The sequence below is a fragment of the Solanum lycopersicum genome, chromosome 4 (genome assembly GCF_036512215.1).
Source record: "Solanum lycopersicum chromosome 4, SLM_r2.1".
Lineage (NCBI taxonomy): Eukaryota > Viridiplantae > Streptophyta > Magnoliopsida > Solanales > Solanaceae > Solanum > Solanum lycopersicum.
In genome coordinates, this window is record NC_090803.1 from 3,584,091 (window position 1) to 3,601,918 (window position 17,828).

Below are 17,828 nucleotides of genomic sequence, written 5' to 3' on the forward strand. Positions count from 1 at the left end.
TATTCCGACAATTTTTTTTTAATCATTTGTCCTTTTCCCAAGACTAATATACCACTTTGAAGTTCTCTCATAGTGGGACCCATAATGGATGATACAATATTTTCCAAATCCCAAGACCCAATCATTTTTTTATTTTTCATTTTCCTCATATAAATACCACACAACAGATTTTGGATATTATTATTATTGTTCTCCTCATCACAATGAACAACCACACAACTAATAAATCTTGTATTATCATAATTATTCTCTCAAAATATTTATTCTTGTTCTTCATTTTTTTGGTTCCATTTTTAGCACTTATAACAAAATCTGAACAAGTTGGTTATGGATATAATGTTAGATCAATAGGCGTTGACTCATCTGGAAGGACGTTGACTGCTCATCTTCAGCTCATCAAAAATTCCTCTGTATTTGGAACTGACATTCAAAATCTCACTCTTACTGCTTGGTACTACTAATTTTTGTAAATCATTTTCTTTTATATTGTCTATCGGAGACAGTCTTTCTACCTCCTCGAGAAGTAGGGGTAAGGTCTGCGTATATAGTCTATTTCAATGTGTATGTTGTTGTTGTTGTTTGATTTTGTTTTACATTGCATACTTATTTGTTTAAATTTTATCAATTTTAATGAAGGGGGTTTGGACATGAGTTTAGTGATATTTGAAGAAAAGTAGTACTATTTGAAGTTAATTTGGGAAAGGGGTATTTGGAATTTGAAGTTGAGTTTGGATATGTATTTTCATGAGGAAAATGTTTTAAGTTTTGTGAAGATTTGTTTGTCTTGTTTTGATTTGGTTATTCAGTTAAAGAAAGTATCAGAAGACTACGGAATCATGTGATCTTAAATATGTTACGCACATAGAGTTGATATTAAAGAGTTACCAAAAGTAAAGATATATTCTTTTTGAAACAGGCTAAATGAAAGGTAAATAAATTGAAACAGGGGAGTACTAATATCACTTGCTATATTTACTTCCCATATTTGATTTTAATATATGTTTTAGTGGAATCAATGGTCTATCGGAAACAACTTCTTTACCTTCACAGGGTAGGGATAAGGTTGCATACGCACCATCCTCCCCATACCTTGTGGGGTTACACTGGGTGTTGTTGTTCACTATGTAATTTTCAACAGGTGTGTCCTTTTTAGTGTCAAAAGAACTTTTCAGTTTATAAATGGATTGATCAGCCTTTTCTTGTTTTCATGTTGATGGATTCTGCAGCTTTGAGGCGAAAGAGCGTTTAAGAGTCAGAATTACGGATGCTGATCATGAAAGATGGGAAGTTCCTCGAGAATTTATCCCTCGGGAAACTCATTTACCCCCCCGAAGCTCCCTCTTGGAAAAGCGTTCTTCTACCTCATTTCCATTATCAGAAGAAACGCACTACTTCCATACAGACACCGTTTCGGACCTTGCTTTCACTCTCTACAACACCACCCCTTTTGGCTTTACTATCACGCGCCACTCCACAGGTGACGTTCTTTTTGACACCAGACCTGAGAATGACTCTCCAGACACGTTCTTCATCTTCAAGGATCAGTACCTTCAATTGTCCTCTTCATTGCCAGCCAATAGGTCATCTATTTATGGTCTCGGGGAGCATACCAAAAGAAATTTTAAGCTCAAGCATAATCAGACATTGACTCTTTGGAATGCTGATATTGCTAGTGCTAATGCTGATCTCAACTTGTATGGTTCCCACCCTTTTTACATGGATGTCAGGTCTCATCCTGGCGGGGGGACTAGTCACGGAGTCTTGCTGTTCAATAGTAATGGCATGGACATTGTGTACGCTGGTGACAGAATTACATACAAGGTGATTGGAGGGGTGGTTGACTTGTACTTCTTTGCTGGTCCTGTGCCAGAGTTGGTCATGGAACAGTACACAGAGCTCATTGGCCGCCCAGCGCCCATGCCATACTGGTCTTTTGGTGCGTAATTATACCAGCGACTTATCTATTATTTCATAGTGTTTATTCTGGTTACTAATTTCACATGACCTTAACTTTTGAATTTTGTTTGGTACTTCCCACTTAGTTTCCTCAAACTGTTCCATTCACATGCTTCTTCGTGATGTTAAAATATTATTCCCTCCGTTTCAATTTGTTTGTCTTATTTTCCTTTTTTGACAACTTTTTAATTCTAACTTTCCCGATGACATGTTTAAGAACTCAAGATTAGAATACATTCTGGTACATTTTACATATCACAAGATTCAAAAATCTTCTTTATGTTCTTAAAAATTCTATACCTAGTCAAAACCAGACAAAGAAATTGAAATAGAGGGAGTAATTTTTCTACTTGTGTCAAGTACTCGTTAGTGTAGACCTCGGTTATATAACATTTCGTGATCCTATCCCTTTCAGTACTCATAATGGGATGTGTAGAGATTTTACTAGTTGTGAATATGAGGATCGAGTTTTCTTTCTACAATATATACACTATGATTTGAGACAGATAGATGCACACATTGTTTTTATGCAAGCTATTGCAAATTGTTGCGACAGGATTTCACCAATGCCGTTATGGTTATAAAGACATTACTGAAATTAAGAATGTGGTTGCTGGCTATGCGAAAGCTCAGATCCCTCTCGAGGTCATGTGGACAGATATTGATCATATGGATGGTTACAAGGATTTCACACTCGATCCTATTAACTTCCCACTTGACCAGATGAAGAAATTTGTCGATACACTTCATCAGAATGGCCAGAAATTTGTTCTCATATTGGATCCAGGTGAGTTATGAGTTATAACATATCTAATTTCTTGCTTTTGTTGATACTATACGTCTGTGGAATCAGTGTCAGGGTAGGCTGCCTACATCACACCCCTTATGGTGCAGCCTTTCCTAGACCCTCCATGAACGTGGGATGCTTTGTGCATCTGGCTGCACTTTATTTTGTTGAATTTATACTTGCGTTGAGAAATTGCGAAGGTATTGGTTCAAATGATTTCAATGATTTGTACTTCACAGGGATCAGCATAAATAGCTCATACGAAACATACAAGAGAGGGATGCAAGCAGACGTTTTCATCAAACGCAATGGTGTCCCTTATCTTGGCGAAGTTTGGCCTGGAAAAGTCTACTTTCCTGATTTCATAAATCCCCGAGGGAGAGTCTTCTGGAGTAATGAAATCAAGATTTTCCATGACCTTCTCCCCATCGATGGGCTCTGGCTTGACATGAATGAGTTATCTAACTTCATTTCTTCTCCTCCGAGCCCCTCTTCTACCCTTGACAACCCTCCTTATAAGATCAATAACTCAGGAGGCTTACGTCCAATAAACGAGAAGACTGTCCCAGCAACATCAGTACATTTTGGGAATACCTTAGAGTACGATGTTCATAACCTCTACGGATTCCTGGAAGCTAAAACGACCAATGCTGCTTTAATCGATGTTACTGGAAAAAGACCATTTATACTTAGCAGATCTACCTTTGTGGGTTCTGGGAAGTACACGGCACATTGGACCGGAGACAATGCAGCCACATGGGATGACTTGGCTTATAGTATTCCCAGCGTTTTGAGTTCTGGACTGTTTGGGATTCCCATGGTTGGAGCTGATATATGTGGCTTTGGTAGAAATACTACAGAAGAATTATGTCGTCGTTGGATTCAGGTACAAATTCTTGTCTTTAAAGAAGTACTTAGCTCCAGATATACATTAAAACTATATGATTTCAGTCCAGAAGTTCAAATGTGAAACTTCCAGGAAAAAAACTTCAAATAACTCCTTGCTATTGGCTGGATCAACTTGACTGGCTAAGATTAAAGAACAAAAAGAGATCGAATCGGAGAAAGCATGACTAGTTAGAAGTGCCTGGTCTTATTATATGTCTAAATTAAACTTGGTGATCTGTTGAATTTGATACTCGTTGTATGGTCGATTATTTTCGCATATCAACTAGTGCTCACTATCCAAAACCCAGAATCCTCATCTCATTAAATATAAATCCTAGATCCGCCTGTGGCTTCCATGACCTTAGAATTATGAGTGCTCAACTGGTCCAGTGAATCTTGTTTTCTGCCAACAATACTCGTAGTATTACTCTTGTGGTTTCTTGTTTTTCTGTTTCTGTTTATCCAATGTTCTTGTACTTCGATTATCATATTATTTTGTCGTTCTATGTTCTCTACGGGGAAACACAGTATGTGCTCTAGGAAAATGAAATTTCAATTTTCTATTCAATTCAGAATTCAAATATGAAGTACGATGCTTCTCTGATATCTGATTATCAACATCTAATGTAGCTAGGTGCATTTTATCCCTTTGCAAGGGATCACTCTGAGAAGTTCACTATCCATCAAGAGCTATATATCTGGGATTCAGTAGCTGCAACAGCCAGAAAGGTGCTCGGACTACGGTATCGTCTCTTACCATACTTCTACACGCTAATGTTCGAGGCCCACACCAAAGGCATCCCTATAGCGCGTCCTCTTTTCTTTTCATTTCCCGAGGATGCAAACACTTACACCATCGACTCTCAGTTTCTCATCGGTAAGGGGTTAATGATATCACCAGTACTGACATCTGGAGCAGTTTCAGTTAACGCGTATTTCCCATCTGGTACCTGGTTCAACCTCTTCAACTATTCAAACTACGTCAACATGAAGTCCGGTAGCTACATCAGTCTAGACGCGCCTCCTGATCATATCAATGTGCATCTCAGAGAGGGAAACATTGTGGTGATGCAAGGAGAAGCAATGACAACAAGAGCAGCCAGGGATACTCCGTTTGAACTTGTTGTCGCGATCAACAACTGGGGAAATAGTTCAGGGGAAGTCTTCTTGGACGATGGCGAAGACGTTGAAATGGGAGGAGAGGGAGGAAAATGGAGCCTAGTGAAATTTCACACTAATGTTGTGAATAAGAAGTTATATCTAAGATCAAATGTTGTGAATGAAGAGTTTGCTTTGAGTAAGAATTGGAGAATACACAAAGTGACTTTTCTTGGACTGAAAAAAGGGGTGAGTAAAATAAATGCATATAATTTGACTACTAAAATTAGAACAAAAATTGATAAAAGTGCATTTGGTGTTTTGGAGATGGGAGGTCTGTCAGTTCTAATTGGAAAAGAATTTACTATAGAGCTAACACTTTGAAAATTAACTATCGGAAACAACTTCTCTGCCGTACAAAGGTAGGGTAAGGTCTATGTTCACCTCACCTTTCTCAGACCTGACTTCTCCAAGACTCAACTTGTAATACTATACTGAATATATTATTATTGTTGTTCATGCAATTCAAACTACAATATTGTTAATCTCGTGGTCTTAGACATTGCCATAGACATGTAGAAAGTTATAATTTTAAGAGATGCCAAAAAAGAAAGACATTTTTTTAAAAAAACAGACAAATGAAAAGTATGACAAACAGATTGATTGAGTATCAACTTACAAACTTAAAAGAAAAAAACAACACAAAGAGATTCTAATTTACTTCTATGTTTCCAAATGTGTTCTTTATTTTGTTAAGCCTCTTGACTACATCTTTCATGGTTATCCTTGATTCTGGTGTTGCCTTTGTGCAATCTAAAGCCAGTTCTATCATGGAGAGTATGCATATTTCACTTTCGGAAGTAATTTTTTCTCCATCATGAAACATATCCGCGTCCACAACTTCCATCATAGTTCTTGGAAATGCTCGCGTTATCCACTCCCTCAAGCCAAGATTTTCGTTGAATATCTCTTCACCTGTTGGCCTTCTTTTTGCCAAAACCTCCATCAGCATGATGCCATAACTGTAAACATCACCACGAGTGGACACTATTCCCTCCGAGCCATATTCTTAAAAGAACGAAAATGAAAAAAAGTATTACTCAAATACTCATCTGATATAACAATAACGAAAGGTCTTCGATACATAAATGAAATGGAAAGAGACTAGTATAGTAGTATATATACCTGGTGCAATATATCCAAGAGTGCCTAATGTCTTTGTATGTGCCATGGATTTGCTTACAGCTAAAATCTTTGAGATGCCAAAATCACCAACACGCGCCACCATATCTTCATCCAAAAGAACGTTGGCTGGCTTGAGGTCACAATGAACTATTGGGGTGTCATTACCATGATGTAGATATTCAATTGCCATAGCTACATCAAGCATTATGGTGACTCTTTGACGAAGTTTTAAGTGGCGATCTTCTTTGTACAACCAATTGTCAAGACTTCCGTTGGGCATATACTGCAGAACAAAGGCTCTTATGTGTTCACTAGAACACGTAGTGATCACCGAAACAAGGTTTTTGTGTCTAACATTTCTCATCACTTCGCATTCAGTATCAAACCTTTTGCATACTTCCTCATTTTCCAAATCCAGTACCTTAATTGCAACCACAATTCCACTAGCTAATGTGGCTTTGTACACAGAGCCAGAACCTCCCACGCCAATCAAATTGGATTCATCAAAATTGTTAGTTGCTCGTTGAATCTCATGATAAGAAATCAATTGATAAGTCCTCATCTCCGGAACCTTTTCAACATCTTTGGACTTCCCTTTCTTCTTTCGTTTCATTATCCAAATCGAGACAACCAACAAGAATATCAGAAAGAATGAAATAACCATCGGAGTGACAATTTTTAGCACAAGCTTCTTCGATTTTGATTGTTGTTGTTCAGGAGTAGTGATAGCACAAGCAGGAACGTCCAATATTTGCCTTCCACATAGACCTTTGTTCCCACTAAATGATTGCAGGGTGGAGTTTGCAAACACACCACCACTAGGTATTTCACCTTCTAAAACATTAAACGAGACGTTGATGCTTGTAAGGTACAAAAGCTTTTCGAAAGACTTAAGAATAGTACCTGACAAGTTATTCAAAGACAAATCCAAGAATTCCAAGCTTTTCAAGTTTGAAAAGGAAAATGGAATTGGACCTGAAAACGAATTGTTCGATAAGGAAAGTAACTTCAAGGTTTGAAGTTCCCCCAAATTGCTTGGTATCGACCCCGAGAAATGGTTACCAGAGATATCGATTGCTACAATAGCTTTAAGTTCTCCGATATCTGATGGAACTTCTCCCTTTATAGAATTACGCGACATGTTTAAATAGAGAAGACTACTCATCTTCCAAAAGCTTAAAGGTAGCTTTGATTCAAACTTGTTAGAACCTAAAAAAAGTTGTTGTAGCATGGTAAGATTTCCTAAACATTCCGGAATCACCCCCGAGAGCTCATTTTCAGACAGAGCTAATCGAACCAAATTCGATAAATCACATACTACCTCTGCTATGTCCCCCTGTAGTCCATTGTTAACTAGAAATAAACCTTGGAGTTGTTTAAGCTTACCGATCTCACGAGGAATGTTTCCTGTCAAACTGTTATCTTGAAAAACTAGCGTTGTAAGACCGGTCATGTTGCCTGTACTAGTGGGAATGAATCCATTGATTTGTGCATCTCCAATATGAAAGTATTCAACAGTAGATGAAAGATTGCCAATACTACTTGGCAGAACATCATTCAACGGATTCGATCCCACTTGTACATATCTCAACATCCTACATTTCACCAAAGAATCAAAGAATCCCAACTCAGTAAGTTGATTATGATGTAGGAAAAGATCTCGCAGCTCGCGAAGATTTCCTAAATCATTAGGAATAGTACCTGTGAGAAGGTTATCTGATAGCTCTAACAGCTCAAGATTCGTAGCATTTGTGATGTACGGAGGAATTTCACCTTCGAGCTGATTGTTTGCTAAGAGAAGTTGTATAAGATTTGGAAGGTGAAGAAGATTCGGAATTCTACCTGAAAGGTAGTTGAAAGTGAAAGCAATGAACTCCAAAGAAGATATGTTGAAAATAGTATTCGGAATTTCACCAATAAGATTATAATTTTCTTCGAAATTGATTTGTCTTAAGTTTGATAGCTTTCCTAATTCTGGAGGAAGTTCTCCCTCCATGTGATTGCTTCCGCAATGAAGATTTTGAAGAGTTGAAATATTGCCTAATGAAGCAGGAATTGTTCCATTTATTGCATTATAACCGATATAAAACTCTTCGAGCTTGGCTAAACAACCAATATTTCTCGGTATTTCTCCAGTTATGTTGTTGTATGATATGGACAGAACTCTGAGAGCTGTGAATTGACAGATGTTGGAAGGAATGTGACCAGTGATTTGATTGTATGATACACCTATATGCTCGAGGTTTGATGAAAGAACGTTACGTCGATCATCAGGAAACAGAGGACCTGAAAGGCTATTGTATGCCAGAGACACGACGAGAAGGGAGGAGATATTAAACAATGTTGAAGGAATGGAACCTGTTAATTGATTACGAGACAACGACAACTCAACAAGTTGGCTTAGATTACCAATCTCCATTGGAATGTTGCCGTTGATTCTATTCCCATTCAAACTGAAGTTCATCAACTTTGTGGCATTTCCAATAGAAGGAGGGATCACACCTGTAATGGTATTGTTCCTGAGATTTAAGACTCTGAGTTCGGGTACATACCATGTACCGTTCCACATTTCACCACCGAGTTTATTGAAAGCCAATGAAATGATTTGAACACTCCGGTGTTGAAATAGACTTGTTGGAATACTTCCATGCAGCTGATTGTTCTGAATATCAATCACTCGTAGACGAGGCAAGCGGCCAATGCCATCAGGGATTTCACTGTGTAAGTTGTTGTTTGCGAGATTTAGCCCTATGAGAAAAGATAGATTGGCCAAAGACGGCGAAATTGTGCCTTGAAGTTGCAAATTAGGAAGAGTCAAGGCTACAACCCTTTGCCTTTTTGGACTACAAGTGACACCAAACCAAGAGCAAAATGAAGTGTTTTTTGTCCAATTATTGGCTAAAAAATGACTAGAATCACTCGTAACAAGGTTTCGAAAAGCTAGTAGAGCTTCTTGATCAGTCTCATTTGAGGAAATAGTAGCTGATATAGAAGAAACAAAGTAAAATTGAACTAAGATAGCAAGTATCAATAAGAAAATGTGTTTCTCCATGATGTTACTATGCATTTGAAAGTTGAAATATATGAAGAGAAATGGAAAAAGGATATATTGGAACGAATGACTCCACTTGAGTTATTTCACAAGATGAAAAGTTGTTGTTTTGTGTTTCTATTTTGATTTATATGACACAGTTTGACTCGACAAGGCATGGAATTTAAGCAAATGTATGACTACAAAGTCAGTCAACTTGCATTATTAAGAAAGATGTTTATATGGTTCAGAATCAAGTCAATGGAATACTAAGTAGCAAAAGGGAAGAAAAAAAAGGCTATTAGTGTGAAAACACATTAAAAGGAGGAAAATAAGTAGCAAAAGGAAAAAAAGAATCTGTCCACTTCCCTTGATCAGTTCACACTACTTTTTTATTTTTTGTTTTCAACTCGTGTTTGATATTAGCATTGGATCACCACTAATCTAAAATTGTGTTTTTTTGGGGATAACGCTCCTAACAAGATGAAATATCATCTCTTGGGGTTCAATTTCAAACGTATGGTAAAAAGTGAAGGGGTCTCAATCATCCTACAACAATACGAACCTACTTGAGTTCCCTATGTCGAATACACCCTTAAATTCTTGCTTAAATGGACTCTTACTCAACAAATGTCATTTGGCAATGAGTGTCTAATAGGAACAAATCTTAAATAAATGATTCAAATGAAATATGCGAACAAATTTAGGAGACTTGCGAATTTTAACACTTTCTTTTTACTTCTCAAAGAGAACTTTCTTCATGATGTTTTGTATATGTCAGTATGTCACCATCAGCGAGCCAATAAGTGCACTAGCTGTGTGGCCTACAGCCTATCTTATGAATTAAATTGACTTGTATGTGTCTTTACATTTATTTTATTACTAGTTATAGTACGACGTAGTATGGACCCTTATTTGAAATTTTAGTGAAACACTGAATTTCTTATCTCAGACGCTTTTCTTGAAAAATATCGATGCGCTATAACTCATCGACATCAATTTAGGAGATTTATAGCTAACTATGATGGATAACCTCACATTTTTTTTTGGCAAAGGGATGAATATTTCAACTTCTCAACTTATATAGAAATTATTAATAGAAGGTAGTGGTTGAGTTAGTTTGTAATATTTAGAGGTTTTAAATTAAACACACATCTATTCTTGAAAAAAAAAAGTTGAGTACCCGTAAACGACCACTATACCAAGTAACTACTTGTTGTCTGGGTGCTCGCTATTTATTTTTATACCATTCTCTCAAAGTTCGATATAAATATATATAGTATGATACGAGATTAATAGGTGCTCAAGCACTTGGAACGTTCAATGTGGTTCCGACCCTATCTATAAATATAAAGACTCTTCTGATTAAGTAGCGTAAGAAAATGACTTTATTTTTAGGGTTTTTTAGAAAACTTTAGGAGAAAGCTTCAAACAAGGGCTTTACCAAAAAAAGAAAAGAAAGATGAAGAAGGAACTAACTATGAAATGTGTCTCTAATCGATCGTTAAATAACTCATAACTAACAATATTTTTTGATAATCCATCGTTAATCAGTATTACCAATGAATTATTCCAAAATTATCATCTTTTATCCTTGTAGCCAAATGAGCCCTAAGAATGAATTATTCCAAAATTATCATCTTTTATCCTTGTAGCCAAATGAGCCCTAAGAGTTTAAGTTAGCGAAAATCGTATATAATAACAAACTAATAATCTAAAATAAATGGAGTAGATAGAGTTTGATTTAATTGTGCTCCATAGCAAACGTTAGCTAAGTTTGTCAGGCGTCTCTCTCCTAAAAATCTCGCTCGCCACTCTCCATTCTCGCTCGCCTATCTCGCTTTATACACAGAAGTGTATAAATTATGTTTCTGTTTTGTATAAAGCGAGAGAAAATTGTATTACACATGCAAAAATATATATCTTCGTGTTATACACTTAATTATACAATTTACAAACATTTTACTTCAAATATTGCAGAGAAAAAGGCCAACGAATTATACAATTGCAGTGAATACAATTTTCTCTAGCTTTATACAACAGAAGTGTATATATTGTGTTTTTGTTTTTGTATAGAGAGAGAGAAAAATATATATCTTCTTGTTATACACTTATAATTATGCAATATACATACATTTTAATTCGATTCAACTGTATGCAAAGCAAATTTTTTTAAAAATATTGCAGCGAAATAGGCAGCGCATTATACAATTGTGCATTATACAATCGCAGTGAAATAGGATAGCGAATTATACAATTGCAGCGAAATAGGCCAACGAATTATACAATTTACCCCAGCGAATTATACAATTGTATATGTATAGCAAATTATACAGTTTTATGTTTGCTATGGAGCGCAACTATGCAAACTTTGTTATAGCATACAAATATCAATTTTTTGTTTGCTATACGTGAAAGTTGCCCTTTAAGTTATACAAATGAAGTCCATTTGTTTAGGAAAACCTATTGTACCACCAAAGGATGTGCTGTAACGGTTGGAGTTTCTTCTCTTTTAATCAAAAGTCTCAGGTTCGAGCCTTAAATATGAATAAATTATTGCCAAATGGAGCCTACATGGAAGGAATTCAAATTCATCGAGTTCCAATGCGATACCAAACACCAGATAAGAAAACAAAAACTTATTGGCTTTCACTAGTAGTACTCATGGTGATGAACAAAGTTGTGTATAGTTGCTAACTTGACATGTTTATGGTGCTTTTGGCCTTTGGCATTTCAGGCTTATCTTCCCATATATTTGTGACTTAAAAAAATAAAGTGCAGTGACCATACGTGAAATTAACCCGAAAAAACGAGAAGAACATTATGAAAGAAGCAAAATTGAGGACTCTTATTAAATAAACAAGTACACTAGAATTCCCACTGAGGAATAATACAGGAAAACTGAACTACAAACAACAACTTTTGAATTCAAAGTTCATCTGAACTATAACCATTTTGAAAATGGCAGCCTCCAATATATTTTTTTCTCAAGGGGCTGTAATACTTAGAACTCAAGACTGTCTAAACAAAAGGTCCCCGCTTACTTGGGCAACCCAGTATCAGGGTGGAGGAGGGCTTGGCTGTCGTCACTTATCAAAACCGGACCTCTACCAGGTCGTGTGCAGATGAAGTAACTGATTTCGCCTTTGTATTTCTGAGCTGGAACCTTGTCTTTGATTTCTGGAGGCGGAGGCAGAGCTTCGATGTCCTTTATATCCTGAATTCCAATATCCTCCATTAATGATTTATCACCGATGACGTAGCTGGATAGAGGGAGAAGCAGTTAGTGTGATCGCCTATTAATACCATATGGTCTAGAACAATTCATCCTATGGAAAAAATAGGTAACTTTTGATAGTGAATGTACCTGTTCAGATCAGTTTCTGAATTTGGAGGGAAGTGGAAGAGCAGCCTCTGAAGCAGAAGTGCAGCGTATGTTCTGTTACGTGCAATTAGGACTGCATTTGGCCCTGCGTCGAAAGTGTATGCAACCTGGCAACATTTATTATACTCGGTGACAAGGCCAAATACATTTTTTAATGCTATTGTAAACCTACTTTTGAAGTCAAATAGCAGGACATTAGGTTTAAAAGACCCCAATAGTTCTTAGTCAAACACTCAAATTGTCAATCAGAACCGAGAAAAGGCTTGAAACGGATAGATTTTCTTGCTTCACTTTATATGGAGTCAAGATCTCAGTGGTAACAGATATCATGAAGTAACAGGAAGGCGGTAACCCAAAAACCGGCTCAAGACCAGGGGGAGTTCAGTTGGAATATAATCCGGTTTGCAGACTCTACAAATAGGAAGGTAGACGGATTTGAGGACAGAGATGCAATACATATTTAAAAAATGAAACAAAAATACCAGTTCAGAAGGATAATCACTAATCTCTTTCAAATATCTGATATCCAAATTTCTAGCTCAAGCATTGTATTCTACGACAGATTTCTCGGGCATCCTCAAACTTACCACCGAAAGAGGACGGTGAAAAATAGGGGTGTGACAAACAAAATCATGCAAGTATGCATTAGCAAATGGTTGTGGTGAAGTAAAAAACCTGTGGAGTTCCTTCTGAACGGTTCCATTTCTCAACACAGCTGATTATCCTGAAAATTAAACACATGATCAGGACTTATTTTTCCTATTCTGGACATTAGTAAACAATCATCAAGTTCAGTACTTCTATTAAGAATAAGAAGTTCCGCGCACTTCATGTAAGTAACTTAAAGTTACGAGAACTTGCCTATGAGATGTGTCGTTCATGTAGAATATAGGAGGGCTAGTATCCAGGCAGACTGCATGAAACTGATTGCTGTCTGCACAAGTCAAATGAGTGAAAGTTGCAAAATCACGTTTTTGTATGGCTTCTTCCATCTGAATTATTCGCTTTGGAACTACTTCCTGAAAAATCAAATATAAGATGAAAAATTATACTTTGAATACAACTCTCACCAGTCGAACAAAGGTTAAATAAAGACCAAGTGAAAATATGCTGGAAGATTCTGAGGACACTAATTGAAGATGCAGAATCTAAATGTAATCAAGAGTCCAGACAAATGAAATACCTTTGCCCTGTGTTCTATGAGTGCACTAGTTTCAACAGTCTCACGCATTCCAGAGGTGCTACTTGTTTCCTTCTGCCGTGAGCACACCTGAATATACATCGATTCAATAATAATCAATCTTTATTGACATATGTATTTTATAGTGGAAAACACAGAAAAAAAGTCCCATCGGTCAGTATGGATGTGATTGGCTTTGTCAATCCGTAGTGAAGAATGTACACATGAGTAGAGAGAGAGGAGGGGACAGCATAAAATTTTGAAGAAATAACATGGAAGGATAAGTTGAAACTTAGAAGTGATGAAACTATAAGATGGCTGATTAAACGGAAAATAAAATAAATTAAGGAACGGGTAGAAGTACATAATTAGATTATACGAATTGAAAAACCTTCATACCGTAAGTAATAGTTGAAAATAAGAACAGAATACTAGCACGGTATTAATTGCTCAATCTTTTGGAGGAACAATGATAATGTGGATGAATAAGTACATACCACAGCAATGATGATAACAAGCTCATCCCAGTGCTTCTCATCAACAAGTGGAACAGCAATGCTATCACTTCCATTTTCCTCCTACAAGTAGCCAGGGAAATGGATTACAACAATGCTGAGAAGATGAGATATCTGTCAACGGAAGCACAAGACAAGAACTCATGAAGCGGACATACTTTTCCCATTACCCACTTGACAAATCCTCCATATAAGCTTCGACATGCACTTCCTGAACCTTGCCTGAAGTGAATAAACAAAGTTGTCATTTTGACTATTTATCTGACCTATTGAACCTCAGTTATCATAGGGTAACCTAATAACAAGACCAATGAAACAGAGAAAAAAAACATTATCAGTAGACTTCATAGGACCAATGAAATACATATCAACAAGCTAGCGGAACTACATATGACTGATAATTTACCTTGCTATTGCAGAAAGCCTCCCGTTGTCCTCTTGCACATTCATTAACTTCGCAAGAGAATAAACTACATAGATGAAACAGAAATTAGTTGTACAAATTTTTGAAGTCTCGGATAATTTTTTTTAGAGAAAGCATAGATGCATGAAAAGGAGAGAACTAGGTACAATAAAGCAACCGAAAACAAAGCTTGAGGAAAAAACTAATTCAATGAGTAGGGTATTGATGTGTGAGATGAGTTAAAATAGAGTCATGCTGGTGAAAATTCATATAGCAAACCCCAACTCGTTAGTGTAACTGTTTTAAGGTAGTATATTATACACTTATCAACAAAAAAAATCATAAGAAGCTCTCACTTAGATACATTGCTTACTAATTGTCATCGAAATTTCATTATATATTTAAACAAGGATTTAAAATGAGAATATGCTAACAAAAGATCAAATGGAATATAGATGGATATGTTTACCTACTTGTGGACACAAATATGAATCATAGGTGAACCGAGGAAAACTATTACCAATAACTAATCCAATACATGAATTGGAAAGGAGGGTTGTAACCTAAAACAGCTCACAGATTAAGATACAGGCAAGCCCTAAAAGATTCATTTCATATGTTGTGGACTCCGACGACAGCCCATATTATATAAATAAAAATAAGGTAAAATAAAAGAAATTCAAAAAGAGTCACAGGCACAAGTTGTGTCATATATACATGAGCATTTATCCAAATGCTCGTTAGAGAAGGACAATATTTTCATCTCCTGCAGCCATTAAGAGGACTCAATCTAACAGCCACTAAAGATCAAACAAACGAAATAGTGAAGCAACAAGCAAATCAGAATTCAAGTAACAAGGAAATAGTTAGCAGTACCTAGGCAGGCAAAACCAGCAGCTGAGGAAGCCAACCCCGCAGCAGTAGGAAAATTATTATAAGAGGCAACATGCACGTGCAGATTCTCCCAATCTTTTTTTGCGATCTTGACACCCTTCTTCTTATCCTCAACATCATTGGCACGAGCTCGAATTTCCCTAAGACAGTTCTGGTATCTGCCTCCAGAGAGGGATATTTCCTAGTAGAACCAACAAAAGCAAAATCAGAAAGGATCAAAGAATAGCTCCAAACAAAATTAGAGAAACATTTACACTCTTAAAGAACTAGTCCTTTCCTAATCACAAGAACTAATAAATCCGCACTCAAAGGCGTATCTTACAATAGCAGGACATAGTAAAAGAACAATCATGCACTCTCTCTCAATGCCAAAATGGGGAAAAAGGTAATTTAGCTGCTTCCTCTATCTCACTTTATCTCAGTGACACAATTTCCTTAGTCAATCTAAAAAGAAAGAGGGGTTTCTTCACTTTTTGGTTTTCCATCTGGCACCTGCATTGGGCCCCGATGGATCCGGATTTGTGTCGCGTAAGGTCATTTAAGGAGGAACCGCTCCCTAACCAAAAAATTTCCATATACAGGGGTTCGACCCTGAGACCTCTGGTTAAGCGTGGATGGACCCTATCCATTCTACTACAACCCTTGTTAGCTCTTCTTTCTTATTTAGTACTCCCTCCAATTTCAATTTATTTGTCCTACTTTCTTTTTTAATTCGTTTCGAAAAGAATGCCTTTCTGTTTTTGGCAGCTCTTAAATTCTACTTTCCTCCTTACATGTTTAAGACCATTAGATTAAAGAATATTTGTTACATTCTACATATCTTTAGTTTAAGATCAAAAGATTAAAAGGTCCTTTTTTACTTCCTTAAACCTTGCGTCAAGTCAAATCCAGACAAACAAATCGAAACGGAGAGAGTAACAATTTAACTTCAAACTTATTTTTACCCTTTAAAAAATTGCTTTGTATCCACAAAAAGTTTCCAATTTGTTTTAAATTACAATTTTCAAAAGTCTTATCTTTTTACTCTTGAACTCCATACTACGTCAAACGCCTTCACTTAAATTGAGACAAGAGAAGTAACAATAATTCCAGCAAAAATGAATACTTTCAGTATAAAATGGAAGAGCTCAGTTCCCTATACCTTATTTAAATCTCCTTCATTCTACTACATGTAGTCACATTCAGGTAAAAGACACTTAAAATCAGGTGCAAAGCTAGTAAGGGCCCAGGGCTCATCGAATCCCCTTCGGAGGAAAATTTTTTATTCTTCATATATATTATATGTTGAACCTCTTCGACTTCCTCATCTTCATATTTTTTCACATGAAAATACTAGCTCCGCCATTACTATTAAACCGCTTACAATCTTGCGAGTAGCAACTAAAACATTCAAACTCATTAAAAAACTTATCTTTTTTTCCAATACCACAAAAATTAATCAAACCCCATTAACAAATAGTAATCAAAATCATAAAATCACACTTAAAAATTAAAAAAAAAAAAAAAATTACCTTGCCATTAAGCCACATTCGATCTTGATCAAAAGCAGGACTAACAGCAACAGTAGTAGTAGTACAAAGATGTGCAGGATCAAGAGTTACACTAATACTATCATTAATTGCAAGAATTAGGTTTTCATCTCTTTTTCCCCAATATTTTATCACAGCAATGTTAGTGGGTGTTTGTGCTGTTACCATCAAAACCCATTTTTGAGATTCATCCGCCATAGCCAAGTAATCGAAGGAAAAAAAGAAGAAATTTCTGGGATTTGGATCAAAATTTGTGAAATTTATTTGATATTTTTTCTATATTTTATTACATATTTATACATTTTATCATACATGAAATTTATATGCAAGTAGGCTTATCAAATAAAAATTAAAAATATAACCTTCTTTATTGATTGAATTTTTTTTTTTGTTTTATTTCTAGGCAGTACATTTTGGTGTTTGGGGTCCATGCTTTTATATTTAAGATCTCAGTCAAAAATATCCGTAAACTATTTTTTTGTGATTTTTATATCTTAATTATTAGGTATTTGTATTTATATTTTTTTATTTAAGTAATTATTAATTATTTGTAAGAAGGTGGAAGTAGCCCTCTCCGACGGACAAGATAAAGAAAACAAGAGATTAAGATGATTTGGGCACGTGACACATGTGTCAAGGAGGTGCATCAACGTGCCGGTGAGAAAATGCGAGAGGCTGATTGTAGGGGTACGCCGAGGAATAGGGGTAGGGAAAAAAATATTTGTGAGAGGTGACTAGATAGGATATGGTGCAACTTTATATTATTGAAGATATGACTTTCGATAGGGAATAGAGATCGCATATTAGGATAGACAGATAGTAGGGTAGATTATATGACTTTCGATAGGGAATAGAAATTGCATATTAGGATAGACGGATAGTAAGGTAGATTATTGTTTTCTTGACTCACGAAGTTTAGTGTGAGGTGTAGGACTAGCCTTGCTCTTATAGTTCTTGTCACGTGTTTGTTTTATTTT

The 17,828-nt window shown here is 36.2% G+C and overlaps 3 protein-coding genes across 3 annotated transcripts; 1 reads left to right on the plus strand and 2 right to left on the minus strand.

Moving 5' to 3' along the window:
• The first annotated feature begins 131 nt into the window (after nucleotides 1-131).
• Nucleotides 132-5,274, plus strand: LOC101254891 (alpha-glucosidase). The gene is made up of 5 exons (XM_004236763.4): nucleotides 132-451; nucleotides 1,227-1,936; nucleotides 2,513-2,743; nucleotides 2,983-3,629; nucleotides 4,262-5,274. Exons 1-5 carry the CDS (start codon nucleotides 204-206, stop codon nucleotides 5,111-5,113), a joined length of 2,688 nt encoding a protein of 895 aa, XP_004236811.2. The 5' UTR covers nucleotides 132-203; the 3' UTR covers nucleotides 5,114-5,274.
• Nucleotides 5,275-5,375: 101 nt separating this feature from the next.
• Nucleotides 5,376-9,205, minus strand: LOC101248095 (FLAGELLIN-SENSING 3 protein). The gene is made up of 2 exons (XM_004237116.5): nucleotides 5,915-9,205; nucleotides 5,376-5,797 (listed from the first exon to the last, which is right to left on the minus strand). The coding sequence occupies exons 1-2, from the start codon at nucleotides 8,979-8,981 to the stop codon at nucleotides 5,442-5,444; spliced, it is 3,423 nt and encodes a 1,140-aa protein (XP_004237164.3). The 5' UTR covers nucleotides 8,982-9,205; the 3' UTR covers nucleotides 5,376-5,441.
• Nucleotides 9,206-11,766: 2,561 nt separating this feature from the next.
• On the minus strand, nucleotides 11,767-17,261 carry MPPDC1 (mevalonate diphosphate decarboxylase 1). The gene is made up of 10 exons (XM_004236762.5): nucleotides 16,834-17,261; nucleotides 15,305-15,503; nucleotides 14,432-14,495; nucleotides 14,184-14,247; nucleotides 14,008-14,088; nucleotides 13,514-13,600; nucleotides 13,192-13,349; nucleotides 13,006-13,054; nucleotides 12,313-12,437; nucleotides 11,767-12,208 (listed from the first exon to the last, which is right to left on the minus strand). The coding sequence occupies exons 1-10, from the start codon at nucleotides 17,047-17,049 to the stop codon at nucleotides 11,986-11,988; spliced, it is 1,266 nt and encodes a 421-aa protein (XP_004236810.1). The 5' UTR covers nucleotides 17,050-17,261; the 3' UTR covers nucleotides 11,767-11,985.
• Between the last annotated feature and the right edge of the window lie 567 nt (nucleotides 17,262-17,828).

What these genes read in the sequence shown, in the direction of transcription:
- MPPDC1 (XM_004236762.5), bottom strand. Translation starts at nt 17,049, where the DNA reads ATGGCGGATGAATCTCAAAAATGGGTTTTGATGGTAACAGCACAAACA. An exon ending in TTGTTATCATCATTGCTGTG is followed by an intron (nt 13,601 to 14,007) that starts GTATGTACTTAT and finishes ATGTATATTCAG; the next exon opens with GTGTGCTCACGGCAGAAGGA. An exon ending in GTTCAGAAGGAACTCCACAG is followed by an intron (nt 12,438 to 13,005) that starts GTTTTTTACTTC and finishes AAATGTTGCCAG; the next exon opens with GTTGCATACACTTTCGACGC.
- LOC101248095 (XM_004237116.5), bottom strand. Translation starts at nt 8,981, where the DNA reads ATGCATAGTAACATCATGGAGAAACACATTTTCTTATTGATACTTGCT. An exon ending in TCTTGGATATATTGCACCAG is followed by an intron (nt 5,798 to 5,914) that starts GTATATATACTA and finishes CGTTCTTTTAAG; the next exon opens with AATATGGCTCGGAGGGAATA.
- LOC101254891 (XM_004236763.4), top strand. Translation starts at nt 204, where the DNA reads ATGAACAACCACACAACTAATAAATCTTGTATTATCATAATTATTCTC. An exon ending in CATGCCATACTGGTCTTTTG is followed by an intron (nt 1,937 to 2,512) that starts GTGCGTAATTAT and finishes TTGTTGCGACAG; the next exon opens with GATTTCACCAATGCCGTTAT. An exon ending in TGTTCTCATATTGGATCCAG is followed by an intron (nt 2,744 to 2,982) that starts GTGAGTTATGAG and finishes TGTACTTCACAG; the next exon opens with GGATCAGCATAAATAGCTCA.